This window comes from Ciconia boyciana, chromosome 2 (assembly GCF_034638445.1).
Source record: "Ciconia boyciana chromosome 2, ASM3463844v1, whole genome shotgun sequence".
Taxonomy (NCBI): domain Eukaryota; kingdom Metazoa; phylum Chordata; class Aves; order Ciconiiformes; family Ciconiidae; genus Ciconia; species Ciconia boyciana.
In genome coordinates this window covers 133,136,093-133,161,745 of record NC_132935.1, presented here as the reverse complement: position 1 = coordinate 133,161,745, position 25,653 = coordinate 133,136,093, and the positions used below count along the sequence as shown (strand labels likewise).

General features: G+C 40.4%; 1 protein-coding gene across 5 annotated transcripts in view; it reads right to left on the bottom strand.

Annotated features, from left to right (window-relative positions):
- HYCC1 (hyccin PI4KA lipid kinase complex subunit 1) overlaps positions 1-23,719 on the bottom strand; it is a 51,260-nt gene extending 27,541 nt beyond the window's left edge. For 2 of the 5 annotated variants that reach the window (XM_072854148.1, XM_072854144.1), the window contains exons 1-3: positions 23,599-23,719; positions 1,958-2,037; positions 927-1,028 (exon numbers count right to left, since the gene is read on the bottom strand). In XM_072854148.1, coding sequence (XP_072710249.1) covers positions 927-1,028; positions 1,958-2,008 — 153 coding nt within the window. In that variant the 5' untranslated portion in view covers positions 2,009-2,037; positions 23,599-23,719. Of the gene's footprint in view, positions 1-926; positions 1,029-1,957; positions 2,038-3,032; positions 3,077-21,718; positions 21,803-23,490 lie in introns of those variants that run through there. The other 3 variants (XM_072854145.1, XM_072854146.1, XM_072854147.1) reach the window with 3 other exon arrangements.
- Positions 23,720-25,653: the final 1,934 nt, after the last annotated feature.

Sequence of the window (25,653 nt, the reverse complement as noted above, 5' to 3'; positions counted from 1 at the left end):
GACAGGCTTGACTCAGTAGTTAGAATGACTCAGAACACCTTTCTGAGCAGCAAAGTAAAATTACATTTCTTCTTTGCTGGACAACCTGGGAGTTTCTCTATCAGCATTCTCTCTAAAAACATATATACTGAAAGCATTTTATCCTCCGACCACTACTGGAATAATCTCAAACTTTGGAAAGGTTCCTTATGCCGAGTCTTTTCAGAAGAGTAATTAAGGACTTGGTGCAATTTTAAAATAATACACACAAAGTTTGCTGGATGGTAGAAAGTGAGACAATACAGTTAACAAGACACAACCAAAACCAGCTCAGTATGTTCTGAACTCACCTGGACACTTTAAAACAAGCACAGTCATGGGGTATGGAACCATTCCTGGCACAGGTACATTGTAAACCTACCCCCTTCCCCCCAGTTTTTTTCTTTTTTTTGCCATCATTTCAGCAAGGGTACATCCACTGTATAAATGCATATATTTATATTGTATGTGTTTAAAACAACAGCAAAAAACCTAAAACCTAAGCAATAACTTAAAAGGATTGTAAACCTGTCTATTATTGTTCTCTTGGGTTGTAATAGCCAAGCTTCAGATAGATATAGATTCACATCCAAGTGATACTGAATTACAGAAAGTATTCTGTCAGTCTCAAACATCTTTTCAATTCCTTAAAATATTTCTCAATTCTATACCCAATTCCTGAAGCCCACGAGTATGATCTACAAGCTTAACTATGATCAGTAGGTTACAAAACTTATTAATTGTTTCCATGGTAGTATGTCATTGCTAAGAACAAACATTTTGACAGAGACTCTTCATGTAGTTCTGTGGTTCAGGTAGTTACAACACAATTAAGTAGCACACAAGGTCTTATTTTATTCTGCTGGTGTTATGTCAGACATTTTGTGTGAGAGATCCGATATACTCACTTCACTCTGTGGCTCCTGAATTACTTTGTAAAGAGATGAAATCAAAGCACTCTTGTCTTTCAAGTTTGTAGCATAGCTGGATATGGATGCTTCTGGCAGTGTCTGAAATAAAAATATTTTAACTACTAGATAAAGCAATTTTTATCATTAAAATATAACAGCTACTTCAACAACAATTTTCCATTACAAGTTACTATTTATCAGAGTTTACTGTAAACTAAATCTTGTTTCACAAAGAAATCCTTACTACGGAAATCACCATGTTCTCAGGACAATAAAATTGCCAGAAGACACACTGCGTTTTATCATTTTGCAGGCAGTTTCATACAGAATGTAATGGCAGTGGATGGGAAAAAGATAAAACCCAAGAGTTTCACAGGTGCAACCCCACCAAAATTTCACTGTGAAATTTCAGTACTGTGAAACATAGCAGTTTGCAGATCCATACTTTAAGAAGTTTTCTCAAGAATGACTGTACACAGCTAGTGAACATTATTACAGGATATCGTATTACTCTGAAAGAACACAAATTCCAGTTGACATGAACAGCTCTTCTCTAACACTAAACAGATTTTCTGCCAGTACTTCAGAGGGTAAAAAAAAAAAAATCTAATCTTTTTAACAACCCTTTGGAAGCTGTACATTGAAAGTTACTATTCATAGGTCTTACAGTACTTCTTATCTGCAGTCCTTCAAAGCAGATCATACTCCACTATACAGATAGGAAAACACATTCCCAGTGTATCTAAGCAGATCAGGAGCAAAACCTATTGTCAAGTCTAGTCGGTACTCAAACCAAGACGACCATTCATCTGTGATACACATTTTCACTGCTCTGTATCAGGAAGTATGTAATCCCAAAGAGGACAAGGAAAAAAAATCCTTTCAAGCAGACATTTGTATATATCACATTATCTCAGCAAAATCCAAGGTTACTATTTTTCTTCATTTTCTACAGCAATCAAGCACTCTTGCATAGTGCTCCAGCAGCGATGCAAACACTACTGGCTAAGTATCTGAGAGTATATTACCTTGAACTCCGATAACCACTCCTCCACAACCCCAGTATCCACAGCTAACATCTTCCAACATCTGTTCCAAGACCTTCAGCCTGAAAGAATAAGCAAACACAGTTTGTGAAAACTATGTAGTCACTGTATTAAGCAGATGATGAAAATTAAGTCCCTGTGAATATTTAAAGAATCTTATCACGCCTTCACTTGTTAACATTTCACATGCTGACATTACTTTCAACTTTTATTCTACCTCACTTATGCAAGCTGCTGGAAGCATTAAGCATAGGAGTCTTCACATACAGCAGTTTTAATAAATTCCAAGTATGTATTGCATGGGAAGCTCAATAAGTCAGACTTGCAGAAATGACATTTTGAAAACAGAAAATATTACCTTCTCAATTTCAATTTATTTTTCAGCTTACAAAACTCGAGAGAAAACTATGGACTCACTGAAGAGAAATGACTGTTTAGATTTTTCCTAGTCAACTGCTATCCCTAACTTGGAAAAGGTCACTGAAATAAAGGCTGATGGAAAACCTTTCAATCCTCCCCCACTGTGGCAACTGCAAGACAATGAGCCTGCTGCCTCAGCATGTAGCCCAAGATGGACTCCCCTGCCCAACATCCTGCACAATCTCATTTGAGATTCAAGATCATCAGTACTAAGACTTGAAGACAAGAGATGCAGACTGGCTTTTGAAATTCATGTCTGATTTCTCTTAATTTTTGAGAAAACACTGAAAAACAACTGTCCTTTGGAACAGCTTATTCTGAAAAAAAGAGCAACATATCATTAAGATACAAAACTATTAAAAGTTAAAAGAGCATGCTGTAGGGGATACCCTAGGCATAGGTAAACTATTCAACAATACACATTAGTTTATCTGAATTGTGACCATGGATTTCAAACAATGACAAAATTAAATACTCATCTGGGGAAAAAATTAACACTTGGTGAAAAGTTGGGTCATGTGAGACATCCCATCAAGTTTTGCTTTGCCAGTTTAAAATTAGTTACGAAGTACTGATATCCAAGTATAGGCTTGTTGATGAATGACAAGCAAGGAAAAGAGGTGAAGGAAAGAATTACCTTGTATAACACAAATACAAATATTTTGTTCTGAAATCCAGACTGTAGTGGAATATATCCAGAGAATTTTAAGAAGCCTAAAGGGAGAAGAACCAAACATGATAACAGTGAGAGCTCACTATAACCCTCCAAAGCAAAGGCGGGGGGGGTGGGGAATACTTAGGTATGGCTTTACTTAAAGAGAAAGCAACCAAAATCTTTCAATGCATAGGACGTGGTTGTGAGGAAATGACTATTCAGACGTGAACGGCAAACGGAATAAAATTGAAGAGGCTGTCTGGCAACTTCTTGAATAATTTCAATACTCAATAATGGCGTAAGCTGCCAGAGATTTCCGCCTCTCCCCACTAGCACTATCATTAAATAAATGACCTGGTCAGGTGAAACCATGGGGAACCAGCTAGAGCAATCTCCTCTTACAACCCCAGAAAGATATGCAAGTCTGCGCAAAGCATACAAGAACAGTACTTTCTCAGGATGAAAGGGGAATAAGGAAGGTCTAAGGAATTATAAGCCGCAGAGAGATAGATTTTATTTCTGGAGAAAGCAGCAGTGGTAGCTGTAAATACCTAGGAGGTATAATGCGGCAGCAGTTCCTCTAAAAGGCTTCTCCTGGCAGATAGAGGGCTGAGGCAGCTCCATGAGAAGGATACCAGCAACATCAGGGGACGTAGATGACAACTCACAGCCAAGTGAGGAAGTGGCGGACCAGGTTGGCAAGCAAAGGGTACAGAGTGACATAGGCAAAAAGGACCTTGTAAACAAAGAAACAGGGCTAACCAGGGCCCCACCTCAAATGTAAGCACACATATAAAGCATTGCCTGCAAGGACAGCATGAAGGGGAAGCTCTAATACCTTCCCTAGCAAATCATCATGACTGGGTGCCTCTGCAAAGTGCCTATACACCAACACACACAGCATGGCGACCAAGCAGGAGGAATTAGTGGTCTGGGTGCAGTTGCAGGGCTATGATCTCAACAGGATCACTGAGACACAGCAGCATAACTCACACAATCAGACTACTGCCATGGCTGGATATGGGCTCTTTAAGGAGAGTCTAGGATGGCGAGGAAGGAAAGCTGCCCTTCATTTGGGAGAGCAGCAGGAACGTGTGGAGCTCTATCCTGCAATGGACGATGAAACAGCTGGGAGCTTATGGGTCATAGATGAGAGGGCAGATCAACATGGGTGACATTGTGGCAGGTGTCTGCTACTCATCACCTGATCAAGACGAAATATATGAGACCTTGTTCATACAACTGAAGATGCCTCACATTTACAGGCACATAGAACATGAACTACCCTGTTATCTCCTGGAAGGGCAACACAACAGGGAACAAGCAATCCAGAAGGTTTTTGGAGTACACTGATTACAATTTCCTGAAAGAGGTTACTGAGGAGCCAGCAAGGGCAGGCACTCTGCTGAACATCATAATTACAAACATGGAAAAAACTGTGCAGTGATGTGAAGGTTGGGGCAGCCATAGCTGCAGTGACTATGACATAGTAGAGCATAGGATCCCAAAAGGAGGAAGGATTAAAGCAAGGAGGAGGATCAAGAATGCTCCAGAATGGTTCACAGGCTTTTGCAAAAATATCATCAGCAACAGGAAGACTAGGGCTCCACGACTGAATGGGGCAGAGGACCTGCTGACAGGAGATATGGAAAAGGCCGAGGTACTCACTGCCACCTTTGCTCCTGTTGTTACCAGCAAGAGCAGCCCTCAGGAAACCCAGGCCTCTGAGCACAGAAAATGGCCTCAACTGCCAGGCTCAGAGGGACGTGACCAGTGGCACAAAGCCCAGCTGCAGACCTGGCCTTACTGGCGTACACCAGGGGCCCAACACCCAGGCCAGGACGGTTTAACCTCTTCATTAATGAAGGTGGCTGATGGGACAGAGCTCACCCTCAGCATGTTTGCAGGTAACACAAAACCGGGGGGAGAAGTCGATACCCCAGAGGGGTGTGCTGCTGGGATTCACAGGGACATCAACAGGCAGGAGACGTGAGCCAACACATGAAACTCAGGAAGTTTAAAGGGCAACAACGCCAAGTCCTGCCCTGGGGACAAACCACCCCAGGCACCAGCACACACAGGGGCCAGACAGCTGGAAAGCAGCTTTGCAGAAAAAGCCCCGGGGGGCTTCATGAACAAGGGGAACGTGAGCCAGCCACACACGCCCTTGCAGCAAAGACGGCCCACAGCCCCCAGATTGCCAGCAGGTCAAGGGAGGTGATCCTTCCCTGTGCTCCGCCCTGGTGAGACACATTTGGAGCACTGGGCTCCCTAGCACAACAGACACATAGACATACTGGAGAGAGTTTGGGAAAGGGCCACAAAGTTGACGGATGGACTGGAGCATCTCTCATATGAGGAGAGGCTGAGAGAGCTGGGACTGTTAAGCCTGGAGAACAGAAGGCTCACGGGGATTTTATGAACGTAGATAATTACCTGAGGGGAGGGAGTAAAGAAGACAGAGCCAGGCTCTTCTCATTGGTGTCCTGTGACAGGACAAGAGGCAACGGGCAAACACTGAAATACATTTAAACCCTTTTTAGTGTAATTTCATGTAAGGGTTATTGAGCACTGCAACAGGTTGCCCAGAGTGGCTGAGGAACCTCCATCCTTGGAGATATTAAAAACCCAGTTGGACAAGATCCTGAGCAACCTGTTCCAATTTTCACTACTTTGAGCAAAGGAGGTTGGCCTTGATCTCCAGAGGTCCATTCAAACCTCATCCATTCTGTCATCCTGTATCAACAAAGAAATAGGAAGGATTGTCATGAAGGAAACTAATCTAGCTAAATACCAACTCTTTCTGACCAGCACTGATGGTCTCTAAAGGCATAATGAAGACAATATGGATTAGTGGCCTCTGAATGGTATAGGTTGTGTGTCAAACCCTGCTGTGAAGTCAGGCTTTTAAGGATAATACTGTGTGCTAACAAACACAAAGGCTAGTCCTACTACAATTATTGAAGCAACAACCTCATCAGTTCCTACAGAATCACACAATCTACTAGCCCTACTTTCATTCCTGTGAAGGCAGACAAAGGCTTTTGCAACATCTCATGCTTCAGCAGAGTTGACAATAGTAACCATTCCCTACTAGGTCCCATTAACAGTGCAAATGCCTGTGCTAATATTAACTGCTCAAAGCAAGAAACCCATGATTTAAGTGTCCAGAGGAGTCCTGGATACTCCAAGTCCATAGTTGACACCACATCTATCCAACGGATGCATTTTTTTCACCTATTTCTACTGATCCATCAAGGCTTATTTTCAGATTAAAGGCTCCCAGAGAACACAGGATTCATTTGACCAGTAAAAACAGTAAGAGCATCCTTGGCTGGCATTATCCATTGGACTACAGACAATACTTCAAGCTTTTATAACTGTGTATTTGAAGACAAGTCTTTTTTTGGCAAAAGCATGAACTTTTGAACTGAAATCTATAAAAAGCTGAACTAAAAGAAACAGGACAAAGTTTTTGCTGATCAGATCTTTGATTTTTAAAGTAGCAGAGGCATTCCATTGAGAGTTAAGGCAGTTGAGATGCACAGAAGATAGACTATCCTTATTTTACCTTCATGCATTAAAAATGCATATACCCTTCAGAATACACTGTTTAACCTCAAGCAAATATGCATCCACAGCAACACACATTTGAGTGTCACAAATAAGAAATCTAATTTTATAATTGTTTTCCTTGAAGACAAAGATTATCTCTTAGATTGATCTCTCCCAAGAAGGGAAAAAAGCCTCAATTCCACACATCAGGTGTGTGGAATCTATTAAAACAGGCAGACACCCTACTGTTTTGCTGAGGATTGCCACATTTTGTGCTAGTTAAATAATAGATCAAGTTGGACTGCAATAATGTGTGGACAGAGTTGGCAAACCCAAGACTGTTCTAAAGGAAGGATGAACAAATTTCAGTTAACAATACAATTTTTTCTGAAGCCCAGAGAAAGTTTACAAAAAGTAACTCTAAAATGGAATTTTTAACACAAAGTGGGCCAAAAAAGGCCTAATTTACAGCATCTGTTAACCTTTTACAGAAAAAAATCCCAAAAGGATTAAAAAAGCATGCCCTAATTACAGCTCCATTTGAGTGGATTCAACTGCAAGATTTAGGCCACTATAAGAATTAGATGCCCCAGTCACTATGGAATTAAAGCAACATGAAGTAGATAAATACATGCTACTTTGAAAAAAAGCTGTAAAATTATATTGAGAATGTACTTTATAAATACCAAAACTGTAATGAAAATTCAAACAATACGGCAAGCACTACACAGCATTTCTCCCAGAAAAGTCTTGTTTTAAGGTACATCAGCATGTGATTCCCTTTGAATAGACTTTTTTCCCTAGTCTCTTCCTCTTAAGTCCCTGCAAAGAGTTCAGATGAGTGGAGTTGGAGAATTTCTTTAAAAACAGATTGCTTTTGTCCCCACAAATCAAATAATACTTTGACTAAAACTGACGAGCAGCTTCAAATGTCCCCATGCTCCTCATTCCAAAAGATTAAGAGGCAGAGTCATTTGGATGTCCTGATGGAAGATAGTTGCAGGAAAGAGGAAGAAGTCTCAAAGAGTCAAATAATACCACAAAATTATTTGTGATGGATCTCAGTAAGTCAGGTTGTCACAGGTTGTCAGGTTGTCTGTTGAACTTTTATTAGACACATACATATTCTTAGCTTATATCATACATGAAGTAAAGCAACTTTAGGTGACACTCTTTCATTGCAGGTCTTATCACATTACTTCACATTTGCCACATGATGAAAGCATGCATAGCTACCGCAGCCCATCTAACACATGGCAAATGTATCTGTTTATGCCTTGTGAGTTGAAAGCACTTTGGAGTATTTTCCACAAGACTCTCAACTTGTATTAGCAGCAAGAAATAGGATTTATACTAAACAATAATTAACAAAGCAGCTTTCCTAGTAGAACATCTATTTAAAGTAAGCATACATAAAGCCATGCAGCCCTTACTAATCTCTAACATTGGAACCCTAGGACATATGCAACTTGAGCTCTAATACCAACAAGAGAAGAATAAGTTTAACTTACATTCCACTCAAAGTCTGCAATACATTTTGATATAGCTTGAGGTAAGACTGTTCTCTGGATCTGTTCCCAAGTAATAAGCAGCCTCTGAGAACTGTAAATTGATCTTGCTCTAGTCTAATACTATAATAAAACTCTCCTTACATAGGAGATATCAATTTTTGCTTTGTTTCAAGATGAGTAGTACAACTGGAATAAGATATCAAGTTTATCTGACAAAAGCGAGTCTTGTTTGGAAGAGACTTCTATAAAGTCTCCACAAAGACCATTCTTTTTTCCATTACAGCACAAATACAACAGGAACTTACTGAACTTACTGCTTTTAATAGAGGGGGGAGAAAAAACCACTATGCACTGAGCTGGTGGAGGGCGAGCCAATATGAGTTAAGATGTGTTCTCTGGCAAACTTACTAATGATCCATCCACTTAAATGGCTTCAGTTTTTCCACACATGTCACTCAAGACTTTTTTAATACAATAATATCAAATCATAGCCTTGAATGAAGTCACAGACAACATATGCACAGGTTGTTCTTCAAAAAGAAATTCTCACAATAGGTGGCTTTCCCATTCTTTAAAGCTACCCAGCCTTTGTAGAATTCATCCACAGAATGCATGTGTGTAAATGAAATCTGGATTAAGTACAAGGAGGCTGGACTTGGATGAAGAATGAACTCTTGAGTTCTGCAGAACTGACCTTCTGGAACCACAGTATTAGGAGTTTGCTAGTGGAAGTCACAGATCTGGAAAAAACAAAACCAGGAGCCAAAAATTGCTCAAGTCCCATCCTCTGGGAATTGCTGGAAGAGGAGGGAAAGCATATACTGTGTCCTTACCTAATCTGAAAAGTATCTACTTGGAAGTTTGTACTATTTGCTAAGAAAAATTTTTTTAGCCCAAGGGAAACATGGAGCAGAAAGTTAAGATTTTTATGAACCATCAGTCAAATTTGTACACTCATCCCAGAAGAGGAATGAAGTAAATTTGTGAGCATTCTGTTAGGATGTACCAGACCCATAAGAGATCAAGTCTCTGGTACATGTTGATCTTGTATTCTATAGCAGTTCGTATACAAAAGTAGGGAAGGGCCAAGTAGGACTCAACTTTTCTTACCCTTTGAAGTGGTACAAGTAGTATTAAAAGCTTTTTAATCACCTCTACATCATACATCAAGTTCACTTAAGGACTACAGTCTACACTTAAAATTCATGTTGCTGAACCTCTTTCTCTCCCAACACATTTCACAGACAAAGACACAATCCCTGGTAAGCCTCAGAACAGGAAACAGCACTCAGGCAAGTGTATTCTTGAATAAATTGCCAAAGAAGAGAACATACTTTCCTGATGTTAATGCACAACTCATTCTAGTAATACAGCGATCTGTTCATTTACTATACAATTTTGAATATGGTCAAGCTATCCTATCCAAACAGATCCTTGTAGGTGCAGTAATGGGTAGCAAATCATTCAAAGTCTTTTGAGAAAAGAAACTGATGCTACTGTGGACTCCAAAAACCACCACAAGATTCAGAAACACAAAGGCCAGGTCTGACTTCTTGACATTTTTCAAACTTGCACAAAGAAACAAAAACCCCATTGTGCTAAGCCTGAAACAGTCACATGCTCTATTCAAACACAATGCAAGCAGTGCTGAAAGACTCAGTATCAAATATTCTCTGATAATTGCTATCTTCAGTGTAAAAATCAGGCAGTGTCAACAAGATAGCTACGGTGCACCATGCACCACTGACTCAGGCTCAAGCAAATTCCTAAAATGACAAGAGATGGCTGTTCAGCATCTTCTAACAGAACTACCAAGCATTAGGTGAAACTATAGGTGACAGGCTCAAAACTAACAGAAGGGGTTACCAAAAACAATGCGAAGGAAGTACGCATTGAGTCCCAAGTCCAAGTACATAAACTTTACATAAATGCACAGGAAAAAAAAGAAGCCTGGACACGTTCACGAAATAATCCATCCACAGCCACTAAACATAAAAGCACTTCTTCCAGTTTAGAAAGTTGAAGTCAGAAGTTGCTCCCACACAACACTCTTCCAGCTTCCCCTATCAGTTCCTTTCTAGGCCTCTATTAACAGCTACTGCTAGACAACAAGGTTTCAGAAATTCAGGTTTGATTCAGTATGGTCATTACCGCAGCGGTCTTCACAGTACAGTAGTTAACCTACACAAAGAGAACTGTTTTGAATATGTTTGTTCCCAGTGGTTTGTAAAGGTTACTGAACCTTAGGAACTGAAATCAAATTGACTGCAGTCAATTTGAACATCTTATTGCCAAGGGCATTGTTCAGTTTTGCTGCTTTCCCCCCCCCCCCTCTCTCTGTCAGTGCTAGAAGCAACCACCTTATTTGCAGCTTACACTTTAGATGACAATGTGGAACATCAGCCTTGAAGAGTCAGGCATCAATGAACTTTTCCATGATATAGATCTAAATAAGATTTCCTGATCTTGTGCACATATACTTCTTGAACAGTTTACACTTGAGATATGACAAAATGATGGATATTTGCCCATCAAATGGAAAAGTCCTCCTGAATGATATCCTGAATGATACAAATTTTTAAAATCCTAGGGCTAATAATATTCAGCCACAGACGACAGACCTCAATTAAGTTTTGATGACGGCAAATAAGGAAAAAAAATTACTCTAAAGAAAGAAAGCATACTTTAACTAGACTGCATAGAAACTATAAATAACTGTCTTAAATGCAGTTGTTTCTTGAGTAAAGGATCCAACACCATAGAATACTGATGCTATGCAGCCCAGAAACCTACACACCAATACTTGGCATATCAAACTATATCTCACCCTTCTACAACCTTCCAATTCTGTCAAGGGGGGGGGGGACGGGACGGGGGACCAAACAAAAAAACCAAACACAGCCTACAGTTGAGGTCATAACGCCATTTACAATGCTGGCAAATAGTCATATGGGCATCCAAGACCCAAAACATTCATGATGAAAGCTTTCTAAAGTCTTGAGCAGAAGATAGGATCCCTATAAGCATAGGTTTTCAAATATTTTAATCATGATCTTTGACTCCTGGCAATTATATTTGCTCAACTTCAGATTAGCAAACAACAATTACAAACCACCTTTGTACACAACTAACCTTGTACTTGCCCTTTACCAGCAAGGAGATAACTCTTTCAAGACAATCAAATGACTCATGCCAGCTAAACAACTCGCCAAGATACAGATAGGAGATTACACGTTGATATATTCACTTGAATTTAAACAAGCCATAGTAAGTCAGATTTATATTGTTAAAGCAGTACAAAAGCAGCCCTAGCAGTACAGTGACAAACTGAAGTAAGAGGAAGTAACTTCCACAACTTGTGTTGGTTTTTTTTTTAATCCTACTTTACTATTTCTTCCTTGCTGTCTTCTGCACAAGAGCACGCAATAAGTACAACCGCCATACTGGTAACCACAGAGTCAGTCAAAACTGACCACATGTAAGCCAGCTTACTCTGGTTACATCCCATTCTCCAGCTGGCAGAAGCCCTACTCTCTTTCAAGCTATTTCATTTGCAGTATATTCTCAAGTGTTAGCTTTTCTGTCATCTGTAATATACCAATAGCTACATTAATTACAGAAAAACAAAATAAGAGCTATTACTTTCAAAACAGCTTTTCTTAGCAGCTGAAATATACTTGCTTCCTCTTTTGTTTTACTCCATGCAAACACTGTTGTTTACATCTTACTAAATCTTTAAGAAAGAACAGATATAAACAGCCTAGTCTTAGATAAAATAAAATAATTGTAGTTGAAAAATCTTGTCTTAAAGTATGTTCTTACTTATTCTGGATTAATATAGTTAACAGTTTAACATACAGAAAGAAAAATCAAGGTAATAACTATATGCATCATAAGGAAATAGAATTTAAATTAAATTAACATTAAAGTGAGTACAACCACGACCTTAACCAAACATAACTGAAATCACAAAATAAATGTGTAAAAATGGAACAGTGTGCTAATACTACAAAAGTGACCTAATCCACACAGGTTCTCCAGTTCTTGCTTTAGCCACAAAATTCCATAGTATTAAAATAAAGGCACCCTCTTTATGCTCTGATAAGAATGAACTAGAAAGCTTTAGAAATTTTGTCTGTTTTCTGTGTATCAGCAGCACTCCTCTAACTTGTGTCAAGAGCGTCTATGAGCAGACAGTACCGCAGTACATGACACAGCGCTCTTACCACTTCTGTAAGGGAAAGTGCTGCAGAAGTTATCCACTTAACAAGAAACATTCTACAGAACCCCAAGAAAAGTAAACTTGCTGTTCTTATGCGCCCTAGTTTCCCTAAGTCCAAAGTACACTACATTCCTATGAAGTCAGGAAGTGTCCCTGAAACCCAAAGACAAATTTAAAATAAAGAAATAGAATTATTGTCTCTGCATAGTTTATAAGTTGCAGCTCTCATTTCAGTGTTGCATACAAGTCTTGAACCAACCAATAGTCTTTTCACAAGCACAGAGCATTATTTTGGTAGCAATGCTGTGACATCTAGTTCCTTGCCTCCTCAAACTTCAGTGCTACTACAGCATACCTTTACTAGTAGTTATTCATTTAATCTAGCTGTTTGTGAAGCCTGTTTTCTGCAAGCTAATTTTAAAAACAAGTTTTCCCTCTAAGTGAAAATTGCAAGTCATCTCAAGTTAGAGTTTGTTCAGAACTTTCAGCCACATATCAAGAAGAAAGGTGTCAGGTAATTCAGCTGTTGGAAAGACTCTCAGTGTAAAGCATGCATAAGCAGATGCTGCACAATAGCTTGAGTGTGACCTAAAAAGCATGTGGAGTATTAAGCAGAGGTTGTACTTCACCTCTGAGCATCAACTGTTAAAGGCACAATTCCAACACCTTCTACCATTACAGCATTAAGTTTAAGCTAGAGCAAGTGGAGAAACATTCATCTAACAAGTGGTTTAGCAGTGACTTATCAGAAGGAAAAAGACTCAGTTCACAAAGTAGGAACAGGAGTTTGAGCAGGCTCTTCACCTTCCATTTTTAATACCCTTCACCTTGTACTTTTTAGTAACAACATTAAGAACGCAACACTTCTGGCCAAAACTTCCCAACTCCACTGGCTGAGAATGAGATTTCGGGAGATTCTGCATAATTCCAACCCCATTCTAGGTATCTGCACCTCATTTAGTTTGAAAGGTAGAGATGCATACCTGCAAGCCAGAAACTGACTTTAGAAGATACTACACAAGCCACATGAGGAAGAAGTTTTGTAGCAGCTCTTGGGACTTCATTTCAACTGAATCTTCCTTCTGCCTCCACAAAATGCAGGGAGCTCCACAAACTGAGAATTAGGTTGCAAAAGTTACAGGTGCTTCAGAAGTGACTTATTTTTATTTGCCAAAAATTAGTTAAGTTATAAGTTCTAAAAACTTTGTAAAATAGTATTGAAACAATAGTATTGTTTCCAATTGACATTGAACAAATACTTGTTTCAATAGTATTGTAAAATAGCATGAAAACCATTTAAAGATAATTCTGTCTGCTTTGAAATCATACCCTCCTTCACCAGACAGTCGCACATGTCCAGTTAAAACTTCCCTCTACAACCTGGACTCCTACTCTGCAAGCATTCGTAAGTTTTCATGTACCCACAAATATGAACTATCCTTTCAAAGAATTTCCACTTGTAGCTGAGGAAGTCCAACACATTGTATTTGAAACAAACATGAAACTATGCTTTTGGCATAAATCCTGGGATAGGTCAATGATTTGGATGTCCCAGAAACAGGCTTTAAGAACTTCGTACACTGCAAGAATAACCACTATGGTGTGTTTACCCAGGGTAGATCTACAATATAGTGTAATAACATCAGACATGATCAAATATAACTGCAACGGAAGGGTTTGATTTTACTTTTACTCCAGAACATTTATTTTAAATTAGTGCTATGATACATCCCATCACTCTAACTCTACCAATGCAGCAGCATTAGCATTCTTGATAACTTATTATTTGCAAAATATTATCTCCAGTATACCATTCTACCATTTCCCCAAAGATCATGAGAGATCTAAGCAGGAACGTTGCTATTAGGAATACATCACAGATTTTATAGCAAAAATAAGTTTATAGTGGTCTATTGATATGTGTTTTAGTAGCTCATTTTGACAGAAAAAAGCTAAACGAAGCTGCATTTTCCAGAAGAGGGGTACATCAATACTGAAAATAATCTTAGGATCTAGTTTGCTTTGAGTGGTTGACGACTGCTCCCTGTTAAGTTACAGAATTAAAATGATCCACCAATACATGCATATAATGCTGTGTTAAACAGTTTCAGGAAAAATATGCTTTATCTCTCCACGGCAGTCTTCTCATTCTTCCTCATCCCTTCCCTCCCCCCCACCAGCTCTCCTGCACAAGCCTGTTATACTTACAAGACTGGACACGTTAATTTGAAAAACATTTCAGAGCACCTAAGAACAACTTTGTGTACTTTACATACTTACTAAGCAACAGAAAAACATGACTTCTTTAACTGAAATTTTTAAAAAGTAACAGCAGGACCCACACTTCTATGTAATTCAGAAAAGATGCATCCAACACATGAAATGCTCTATTGCCACGTATAATTTCAACACTGTAGTACAGACAAGGTGTGTGCAACTTTAAGTGTCAGACAATTTACTACTCTGTATGACTTGCTCTCTATTGTAATTTTAAAAAGTAAAATCCCAAAAGCATAATAGTGGCAAAGCAGAAAAAAAGGTGTTAATTGTTTTACATTGTAGGGCATATTAATTTAGGTTGAATTCATATTAGATTAAAAAGCTCTTCAAGTAAAAAGTTCCCACTTCACGAAAGCTTCTAAAGCTCAAAATATTAATTATTCCAAGAAAGAAATATCAATCTAATGAAACTCAGGTTACACAGGTTCTAGAGGGACTCTTATTTGAGCAACTCATGTACAGATTTCCAGGGTAAATGGTATCACCAAGTAATCTGCTGTTGTTCCAAAGCCATAACAACAGAAAGTTTCTAACAAATTTATATTGATATCACTTAGGTAGCAGAAAACATTTTAAGATTAAAAATAACAGCACATGCATTCATTTTCTTTTCCTGTTTCTTTTATTTGCATTCTCATTAAATCTCAAGATGTCTTCTGCTCAAGACAGGCCTGGTTTCTAAGTGCATTCTTTAAGACCTACTTATCTAGTACTTCCAGAATAAGTGAGCGGTACTTCAATGTTCAGTTACAAATTCAGAGCCCTGGTTTGGAGCACAGACGTCATGACTTAGAGCCTGATAAATATTTCTGTAGCCTAACAACAAAGTAGTCAAAATTTGTTTCTATAATAATATGAAGTCTATGAACTTGAACTTGATTTAGTGTATTCGGCTTACAAGCGACAACCGAAAAGCCACTTGAATGGCAGATGCAATTATGACAATACACGGAAATTGGTCATTGACTACACATGTATTTGGGACACAGTGGACTCAAATGAACCAGAGACGAATGACATCAATACAGCTTCACAACCCTAGGAAGCAACATGTGACATTCATAAAAAACTATCATGCCCACAGGAAAGAGGAGTTGTAATGAACCAAGAGCAAAGCAAGCTGTATCACATGAGAGGAAATAACAAATATAACCTCAGTGAATGGCCACTTTTCAAACAGTATAACATTTGGGGGGGCTGGAGGTAATAACTGCACAACACAAAAGGATCATACACCTATCATTTAAAATCAGTAGACACATTTAAGGAACCTCTTGAAGAGTAAATGTGGCATCATTTGGTTCCTGTTTCATCACTCAGTTAACTTCCTATTCACATTTTTGTCAGTTTCTCTGTTTACTGTACAAGCAGGGACCTTCTTTTAGGTGTTCCTTCTTCCCTTGACATCAAGTATACCCATATCCTACTGTTGCTACTGAATTTATATAGGAACTTTATTTTACCACACTGAAAGGCAGTTATAAATGGTTAAGTGAGACAGTCCTTGTCACTGTTTCACTGGATTGCTGCAACTTCGTGAACAGAGGTGAACTATCATCCACTTCTTTGCCAGAATAGGACAAAACATCTAAGGCACTTTAAAATACCACTAAAATGGGAATGAATCAAAGATTTTCATTACTTCCTTAAGGAACTAATGAATGTATGCATTATGTATGCAAAGGAACTGCACAGTTTAGAGATCTTCTCTGATTATGTTAAGTTTCGGGTGGAAAATCCTTATCAGTTTTACCTCTACAGCTACAGCTTGCCAACAACAACAGTTTAGGATAAAATATCACTGCACAAATAACCATTACATTCTAGTAAGAACTCTTGGTAACCGATGCAAATGCACATGCTTCAGACACTCTTAAATTTTGGCGTAAGACAAAAAGAATAATATTGAAAATATGTATGCCAAACAAAAATTACTAAGGCAGCAAAAAAATTGAAAGTAGCAGAGATTGCTAATCTACAATCTCTAACATGATGCAAAAGTGACTGAAGAGTAGTTCTGCTATATTTGCACACATTACTGAAAATTCAACAAAACTTCAACCAATTCTAGCTGAAACAACAGAATTCTGATACTTCAAGCAGTATCATTAAGTACTCTGCAAAACAGATGTTCTCTTTGTTGTGTTTCACTAAGTAATATGAAAAATTTGATTGTCTGAAGTATAGTGTCTCATCACAACACCACTGTGGTGAAAATACCCATCATTCACAGTATCAACACAAAATGCTGCTGAGAAAACTGGGCGGGGGGAGCAGAGGAACTTGAATTTTTACATTTAATTGTAAAGCTGAGGAAAAATCACATTCTCTCAAGACAGGCAGGAATTGGTAAATACTATACCAGCACTGGCAAGGCTACAGAATGCATGCGTAATCAGATGTGCAGAATTACTGTCAAAAGCCTCTCACCTGCTCCTCTGGCTGCTGCACTGGGAATTTAGTTCAAAGAAGGAAAAAAAAAATGCAAGAGCCTATTAGTCTTTCTAGACCTGACATATGGAGTCAATATAATTAGAAGCATGAGATGTGAGTGGAAAGACTACAGCTTATTGAGCCTAAAAGCCGTAACTGAGTAAAAGCAGTAGCATGTCCACAGCACGTGACATGAAACAGGTAGGCATTTTGGCACAACCTAAAGAAAGTCAGTAAGAAAGGTATTATTTTAACTGAGTAGACAGTAATTGGTTCAGCCAGATGTGCTACTAACCACAAACTGTAGGAAAATACTCAGAATTTCACTGGCAAAATCCAGCGTAAAGTTACTGTAAGGAACATAAAACTGTTGCTTTAGCACTAAGTACCAAGAGCTAAGGAATTCTCTAATATCAGTCCTCCCCACGGTTTCAAAACAATTTCCCTTCATCTGCCTAACACAAAATATATGATGTTGCAGTCTGATTTTGCAACCCACTTCAACTCTGGAAGGGTAACACAATTTTCTTCAGCCAGCGAACGCTAAGAAGGAGTGTTCATGGGGAAAAAAAGTTTTCATTTTTGTACCTGAAGATCCTATAGCCTACTTCCTCAGCTAGAGATGTTACTATAGTATACCCAACTTGTCTTACATGATAGACTGTTTTGAAAATATTCACAGTATCCTAATTTTCAGAGATGGTGGTTGGTATTAAAAACCTGTTAAATGCATTTTTTTAAGATTTATTAGGTCAACTTAATGCTTTTACACATATTCCAGTCATTTGCTTTAATATAGCAAATACTGGATTAAAAAGAACTAAAAATACAAAAAAATTGAATCCTGTTCTCATACATAAAGACAAGTACTTGAAAACAAACCATAATGGTATAGTATAGCCTTGTCCATTAACCAGACATTCATGGAGACCTTATATCATCCAGCACTAGCTTCTGTACAATATTGAGACTGCTAGACAGCTTAATTATTGAGTGTCAGGTTTAATTTTCTATCACATATTTAAAGTGTAACGGGCTTCTTCCTCCCCTTTCTAAAAATAGAATTGCAATAAAATATAGTAATAGTACTGAATCATGGTGTTTAGTATTAACAAAAATATTAAAGTTGTATGCACTATTCATCAGGCTGAAATTAATGCCTTGCTGAAGCATAAATATTTATCCAGTGCAAACAGCTGGAAACCTTAGGAGACAGCATGGCTTTAAGCACTGAAGTGAGTTAATTAGTATCCAGTGCAGCTTCAGAGCATACTATGCTACTTTTAATTAAAGGTTAGCTTCCAAATAGAAAAAAAAGTAACAAAATGTAAAGGATATCTTATATCTTAAGTAAGAGAGCTGTCTTTAATAGCTATCAAAAGTGCCCAAAATACACAGTTTCTGTCGCTAAGTTTAGAATAAGAGCTCTTATGCCAGTCAGGATGGAATACAAATACTCTGTGACTTTTGCATCAGCAACAGGCGTGTTTTACTACTCAGCCAGTATTGCTTTCACCTAGATTTCTTTGTTATGCTTTGATTGCTACACAGCATTTCATATCATCAGAGGTTAGAGATGGAAGAACACAAACACACATCTGTTTTGGAGAGATAACCCATTTCCAGTCTTCCTCTCAACAATCACATGATTCTTCAGCAATGCTGGTCATTTAAAATAAACTAAGAAATGTTTTCATGCATGCCCTCGGGGGGGGGGGGGGGGGGGACAGGACGGGACGTGAAGAGTGATTATTAAGTATCTGTCCAAATTCCACATGCTTTATTGATTCCAGTTCTAATAAATAATACTCCTAGCAACAACTGTTTATCGAACCCAATGTACACCATTTAGAAGTTACACTGAAGCCTTATAAACAGAGCCCTTAATTCATCACACTGAAACACATAAATCAACATCCTCCCATTTCTGGCACTGCAATGACAAGAAAGGGTCACATTCAGACAATTTCAGTACTCACTTGGGCTGTAAATTATGGTGCTTTCATTCACTACCTTTCCAGTTGTTACCAAAGCATGTAAGTTTATGTGGGGATGCATCTAAAGAAATTGCTGTAAATAACAGTTGCCCTCCCAGACTAAGCCGACATTATATTTTTATTCTGCTGCTCTTGAACATGGTCCTAATTAGGACAAAGGCTTCACAACAGTTTCACCAGAAGTACACGAAAACACTTCATATCCTGCATTATTTTAGATGTGCTATAAATTGAAAACTATTATAGTTGTTGGATCTTTCAGATGTTGGGTTTTTTGGGTTTTTTTATCTAATCCAGGAGTATTTGAGTTTTCATGCTAACAAAGTTCTAGCACAAATTCTCATAGAAATCTGATGATTTACAATAAGAAAAAATGCAGAAGCATTTCACCCCTCAGTCTCACGGAAAACTTTTTATATTTCACCAATGTTTTCAAATAACTTCAAATATTTTAAGTGTTAGTTATTTATAAGGAAAATCTTGAGAGCATGCAGAAGTACTTAATCTTAAAAGTGTGTGCGTATACTTATAATATACCTTATAGAGTATAGGGAAGACTCTGGTCAATGCAAGAACTAATAAAACATTTTAATGGCATGCAGAGCTTGAGCAGCCTAGAAGCTTTAAAAAAGACCTTGCAGCAATATGCAGTTGCTACACATTCAAAACATTTTCATACTTCAGTACTCCTTGTCTTCAATGACACCGATCTGACACAGATTTCAGTCCTTATCCTGACACCACTTTGTTATTGCCTTCCAAGATTATCTCAAGAAGCATTTCAAATAAATTAATCCAATTTAAGTTCCTAATTAACAGATGCTAATAAAAAAATGCTTTAATTCCAACACATTCTCCACTCCCAAATGTGCATTTAATACGCCACCATTTTAATTCTGGCAACTGAGGACAGCGAACTGCCACAAGGACCATTTTTTCTGGAAAAGAAAGAAAATACAGATTTAAAGAAAAGACATCATGCCTACAATTCTAATTAAGGTGGGGGGTTTTTTATACTTGCATAATTAAATAGAACAGCATTAACAAATCAAAAGCTGTAATTTTGTTGAGCAGGAAACTACCAGATTCCAGTAAAACAACAAATACTTTCAAGTACCTCCTACCAAGTACAAACCAACACACTGAAAAACACTGCATATAAAATGCAGGTTTTAAGCACATTGTATTTTCATAGTACCATGGAAGAAGTCTTAGACATTACACAGAATCACTCCAGTTATCAAGCTATTACACATCAGAAGATAAATACAAATTTGCAGTCTTCAGTTTTTCTAAAGTGTAAGAGATTCGGACTCTAGTTCTCCTCACTTCAAAGACGACAGAGCGTACACACAGTGAAGGTCATATCGTCAGGCTTCTCATTTCCTATACAGCATGCTTAAACTCCTGGCTTAAACTTCATGTTAATTGCTCCTGGAAGACTGACTGCTTGGTAACTGGTAACACTGTAAGTAACACACGAGTGCAGCAATTCATACATGTAAATTCCATTTATGTTAACAAAACTAGCTGCACAAATCCTATGGCAGACTTAAGTATAAACTTTGTACGCAATCTTGCATTTGTGAGAGAGGAAGCATGGCAGGTTACACAGAGAGCATATTTGCTTAAGTGAAGGCTTGGGAATGAAACCTGACCTGGTGATCCACCTAACAGATTTAAGTCTAAGCTGTTCCCGATATAGGCTTTGTGTGTTTGCAGAGTGCTCAGGTGATCTTTGCTAACAAGTGCTACTGCATTTCAATATTCTCATCAACATAAACATTTAAGCTTCATAAAAGTTTCCTTTGAAAGCCTCAAACATAAGGAGTACTCCACAGTCCTAAAGGAAAGCCTGGGAACTGTGACTTTCTCTGACAAGTCATGCAGATTTCTCAAACTATGCATCTTCCACACAACCTGAAACAAAACAGTGTCACGTCAGGCCATAAAATGTATGTTTATTTTCCAATTAAAATAGCCAGTCACTAGCCAACATTTGATAACTATATAAGTCACCAGAATGAACAAGGTGATTTTCATGTCGCATGTGTTAAAGTCAGTGACAGGTTAAGAGAGAACCTAATATTTACCTTAAGGCAGGATTTAATGAAAATGCATTTCCTGACATGAACATACAAAGAAGGTTCAAGATATTGGGGTTTTACACTAACATGTACTAACAGTTAGACTTGAACTCAGCGACTTACTATTAGGTTTGATACAGTCATAACATATGCATCAGTAAACGGGCTCTTCTCCCAGCTTAGAGCCAGCCCCATTGTGCTATGTAAAATATAGATGACACATACCATTTGTAGTGCCTAGCCTTGCAATATCTCACGCACATGCTTGTTAGTGATACAAGTCCTTGCAAAATTAGAATCCAAGTGATTTAACTACCCAGCTATGCCTGTGAACATGTCTACCATGGACTCTCTCAAGTGAGAGAAAACCCTCCCATTCAGGAGACTATGGCAGAAGTTCAACACGATTTTGCCCATGAAAGCCTTTTTCCTTGTAAGAAGCATTCTGAATAAATTTAACTTGTACCTTTAAAACAGCTCAACACTGAAAGGAAGTGAATTGCTACAGTTAATAAATCATCCGAAGCAATACTGAACTTCCTCAGAATTGTCACCCCTCTGATAAAAGGCCTGTTAAAAATACCTTGTCTCACAAAGAGATTATCACAGAAGAGAAGCAGCCGAGTTTTGCATTTCAGAAGTAGTATTTTCATATTGTCTTCTTACTCTGGAGGAAAAAATACATCCAAGAACAGTGCCAGATGGATCCAAAACTCAACTTCAAAGTATATTCTTCTTACCAAAAATATTTCACTGATGAAAGTAGAATAAATCGGAAGTTAATTTGTCCAAGCTTTACAACACTACTTACTTTTCACAACATAAAATAACTTGTTGGAAGGTGGAGAGGACAACAAAAGCAAGGCACTGTCACAGAGGAAAGCAGCCTGTGGAAAGCACAAGCTTCTGAAAAGACACTGTAGTATCTAGCTACATTATTGGAGTGGAAAACTGCAGAAAAGCCTTTTAGATGCAATGAAAGGCAATCACCAATGTCACTCTAGGCTTTGCTACATAAAACTGCTTTTTACTTCTTTGCAGTGACATTTGTTCAAGTTGCCTTTAAAAAAAAAGCTCATCACCAAATCTGAATTTGCAGCTAACAAACCTAACAGCAATCACTTAATAGAAACTTTCATCATTTGTTCTTCTATAGTCATCTTCTCACGCACTAGCAGCGTATATTAAAAATGATGAAAGATCAGTGCTAACAAGACTTAATAATCCTCGAGTACACAAATCTTCTCCTTGTGAACTTAAGACTTCAGGAGCTTTTTCGGGACAGAGTTAGAATTCAATTGGACGGGAAACAAACATGATGGCTTTCGGGATTACAGGGAACAAGACGAGTCCACGGGCATTACCTCTGCTTTTACCATGACCTCAAAAACACAAAGCACATGGCAAGTTCCTTCAGTTTAACGTGCGTAAAGTTAAACAACGAAGCCTACACAGGCACAAACCCCTGCAGTCTATGGCACTTCCTACTTATGAACCTCAACTGCAAACTCTCAGCAATTATAACTGTTGCTGCCACCTCTCGCATCCCTACCCGCGGACACCGAAGTCAACGCGGCAGAAAAAAAAAACATGCAGAAGAGACGGGTTAGAATGAATGCATTTCACAGCACGCCACTAAACTATTTCCTAAATCTTCCCACGAGCAGGCACACGCGCCCAGCAGAAGGAGCGGGAAGTCTGCTGCCAGGCACCACGCTGTCTGCCCCCTGCTCCGGGGAGACGAGCGGGAGCAGCTCCTTTGTCTCGCCCGCAGCCGGCTGCCCGCACCCCCAGCTGCCTTCTCCAGGCGACACAAGTGACCGCTGCCCCGCCAGCCCCGAGCCGCCCCGGCGAGGCCGTCGCTTCCCCCCCTCTGCCCTCCCCGATCGCCGCCCGGGAGCCGAGCGAGAGACTGGGCGCGGGAGGACCCCGGCAGGCCCAGACGCGGCCGGGATGCCGGCGGCGCTCCGGGGGGACCGGCGACAAGGGGGGGGGAAGCTGAAGCCGGTCCCCGGAGCGCCACCCCGCGGCCCTGCTCACCCCGCCCCGCACCGTGCGCGGAGACCGGCTCTCCCCAGCAAGGCAGGAGGGGGCCCGCCGAACCCGTCACGGTCCCCCGCCCTGCCCCTCCACCTCCCCCGCCGCGGCCGGGCACCGGCCCTTCCCCGGCAACTCCGCTGCGCACCGCCCCCCACGCCCTTCACCCGCCGCCGCCCCCTCCCTCCCCCGCGCGCGAGCCCGGCGGGTAACGGCCGCTCCAGCCGCACGCCGGCCGTTGCCCCAGGGCGGGGCGGCGGAGCCCGCCGCGGAGTCGGCGCGCGGGACCCGGAGCCAGAGGGTCTCTCCTCAACCGACCGTTAGTTGCCCGACGGCCGCAAACCGTCCCGGCGGCGCAGAGGGCGGCCCCAGCCCCGCGCGGGAAAAGTTGTTGGCTCCGCGGGAGCGGTCGCTGGTCAAACTCACCCCTCCCGCCCGGCGGCTCCTCCTCCGCCGCCGCGGCCGCTGGCGGACTTACTCGCCCGCCGGGAGCGACAGCGGCGAGGGCGAGCAGCGGCGGGCTGGCACCGCCCGACCCCGCCGCTGCCTGGCGGCGAAGGCAGCCAATGGGAGGGCGAAGCGCGGTCACGCCAGCCAATAGGGTGGCAGAGCGGACGGTGCGGGCGCCCGCGCCCTCCTCTCCCCCAATGGGTGGTGCTGCCCCGCTCCGAGGGCGGGCGGCGGCGGGGCTGGGCGGGTGGGGACCGCCGGCCTGTCAGGGCGCCCCGGGGGGGGCGGGCAGCGCCGCGTCCAGCCGCCGCGGGCCCGGAAACGTGAGAGGCGGCGGCAGCCCCAGGGGGGAAAACAAGTCATTGTTTCCCCACCGGGGCTGAATCGGGAACGTGCCTCCAGCGCCGGGCAGCACCCAGCCCAGCCCCGCCGCGGGGGAAGCTGAGGCGGAGCCCGGGCCGCTGGGGAGGGTCGTGCCCCGAGGGGAGATGCTGCCTCCCGGGCTGCGGGAAGCGCCCGCTCTCGAAACTGCCCTGCGAGCGCTGGTGGGAGCTGTCACACAGAACAAAACGCGCAGCGGCAACGCTTGGGATGGGTTTGAGGGAGCCGGCACCAGATGCGTGTGTTCTATCGCTGTCCGAAAACATCCCCCCCTCCTCCCCCGCCCCTCCGGCTACCATCGCTTAGAAACAGAAATAGAGCTGGCGATAGGCTGACTAATGAGACTATAAAGCAAAATAAAGTCTTTAACTTCCCCAGCCCTAACAAAGAGACGATTATACTGGCTGACAGCTCCGCAAGGGATGTTTCCAGGCACCTTAATGAGAATGACTGAGTAACTGAATGCTTCTTCGTTTTTATCGGGCGTGTCTTTATTATTATTTAGATACTAGATGCTTATCAGCCTTCCCAAAGTGGAGCACTTGTGGGCAAGTCTCATTCCACAGCACTCTAAGGCCTTTTTCAATTACAAGTACTTTTCTCTTCTTTTTTTTGCAGATTTTTTTTCTACTCCATCCTTGGATTGCTCTGAAGAATGAACTTGAAATAAAACTGAATACTGCATAATTAGCTTTTTGTTTTAATTAAAGTTCAGTTTACATTTGTTGTTATGACCAGAGTTTCTTTGCAAGTATGCTTTGAGGATTAAGTTTTAATCCTCAGAAGCACATGCTTACGGCAATCTTCAGGATTAATAAAGATTAAATTAATCAGTAATCTAATTGCTGTGTGGTGAAACCGAGGCAAGGAGGTTGTGATTTGGTCAGTGTCAAATACCATGTAATGACAGAGCCCGAATTAGCTCCGCCAACACTCACTGTCACAAAGCATCGTCCCATACAATTACTCCTTTAAAAGCCATGCTCCTCTATGCCTTACTAGTCTCAATTTCCTAAATGACTCTATACAGGTAGATAGTCTGTGTTCACACAAATTTTGACTTCCCTGGAGCCTTGAACCTGAGAAAATGGCAGGTTCAATGCATTTCTTTAAGATTTCGTGGCCATCCTGTGTATGCACGTCAGTATCTTTCTGTCTGAGCTGTATCTAGACTTCTGCTGTTGTACCATTCATTTCCATAGGTATCTAGTATACCATTTTAATTTATTGACAATAAAATGTATGTGTTATTTTCAAGGATCTTTTATAATACAAATTATAATACATAAAAACTGCTTCTAGAATATAAATGTCTTTCTTACTAAGCCATTTGTCTTTAGAATACTCCCACTGTGTTACGGTCTAAATTCATTCTGGCATCAGTTTCTATGACACTGGATAAAATAGGTCTGTTTTCCTGAAGTGAAAGATGATATTAGTTCCAAGAAAGGTGTAAAAGAGCTTTATTATTTTACTAAGATGAAGAGAGACAATTAAATGCCATAATCTTAGGAACAACCAAATGGAACTTTATGAGTGAGATAATAAGTTTCTACCTTAGAAAGAATATACATCTGAATCACAGCCAGAATACTTAATGGTATTGGGGTTTTTTAAGCTCTTTATCTGAGTTTCTCTGCATTTCCACCA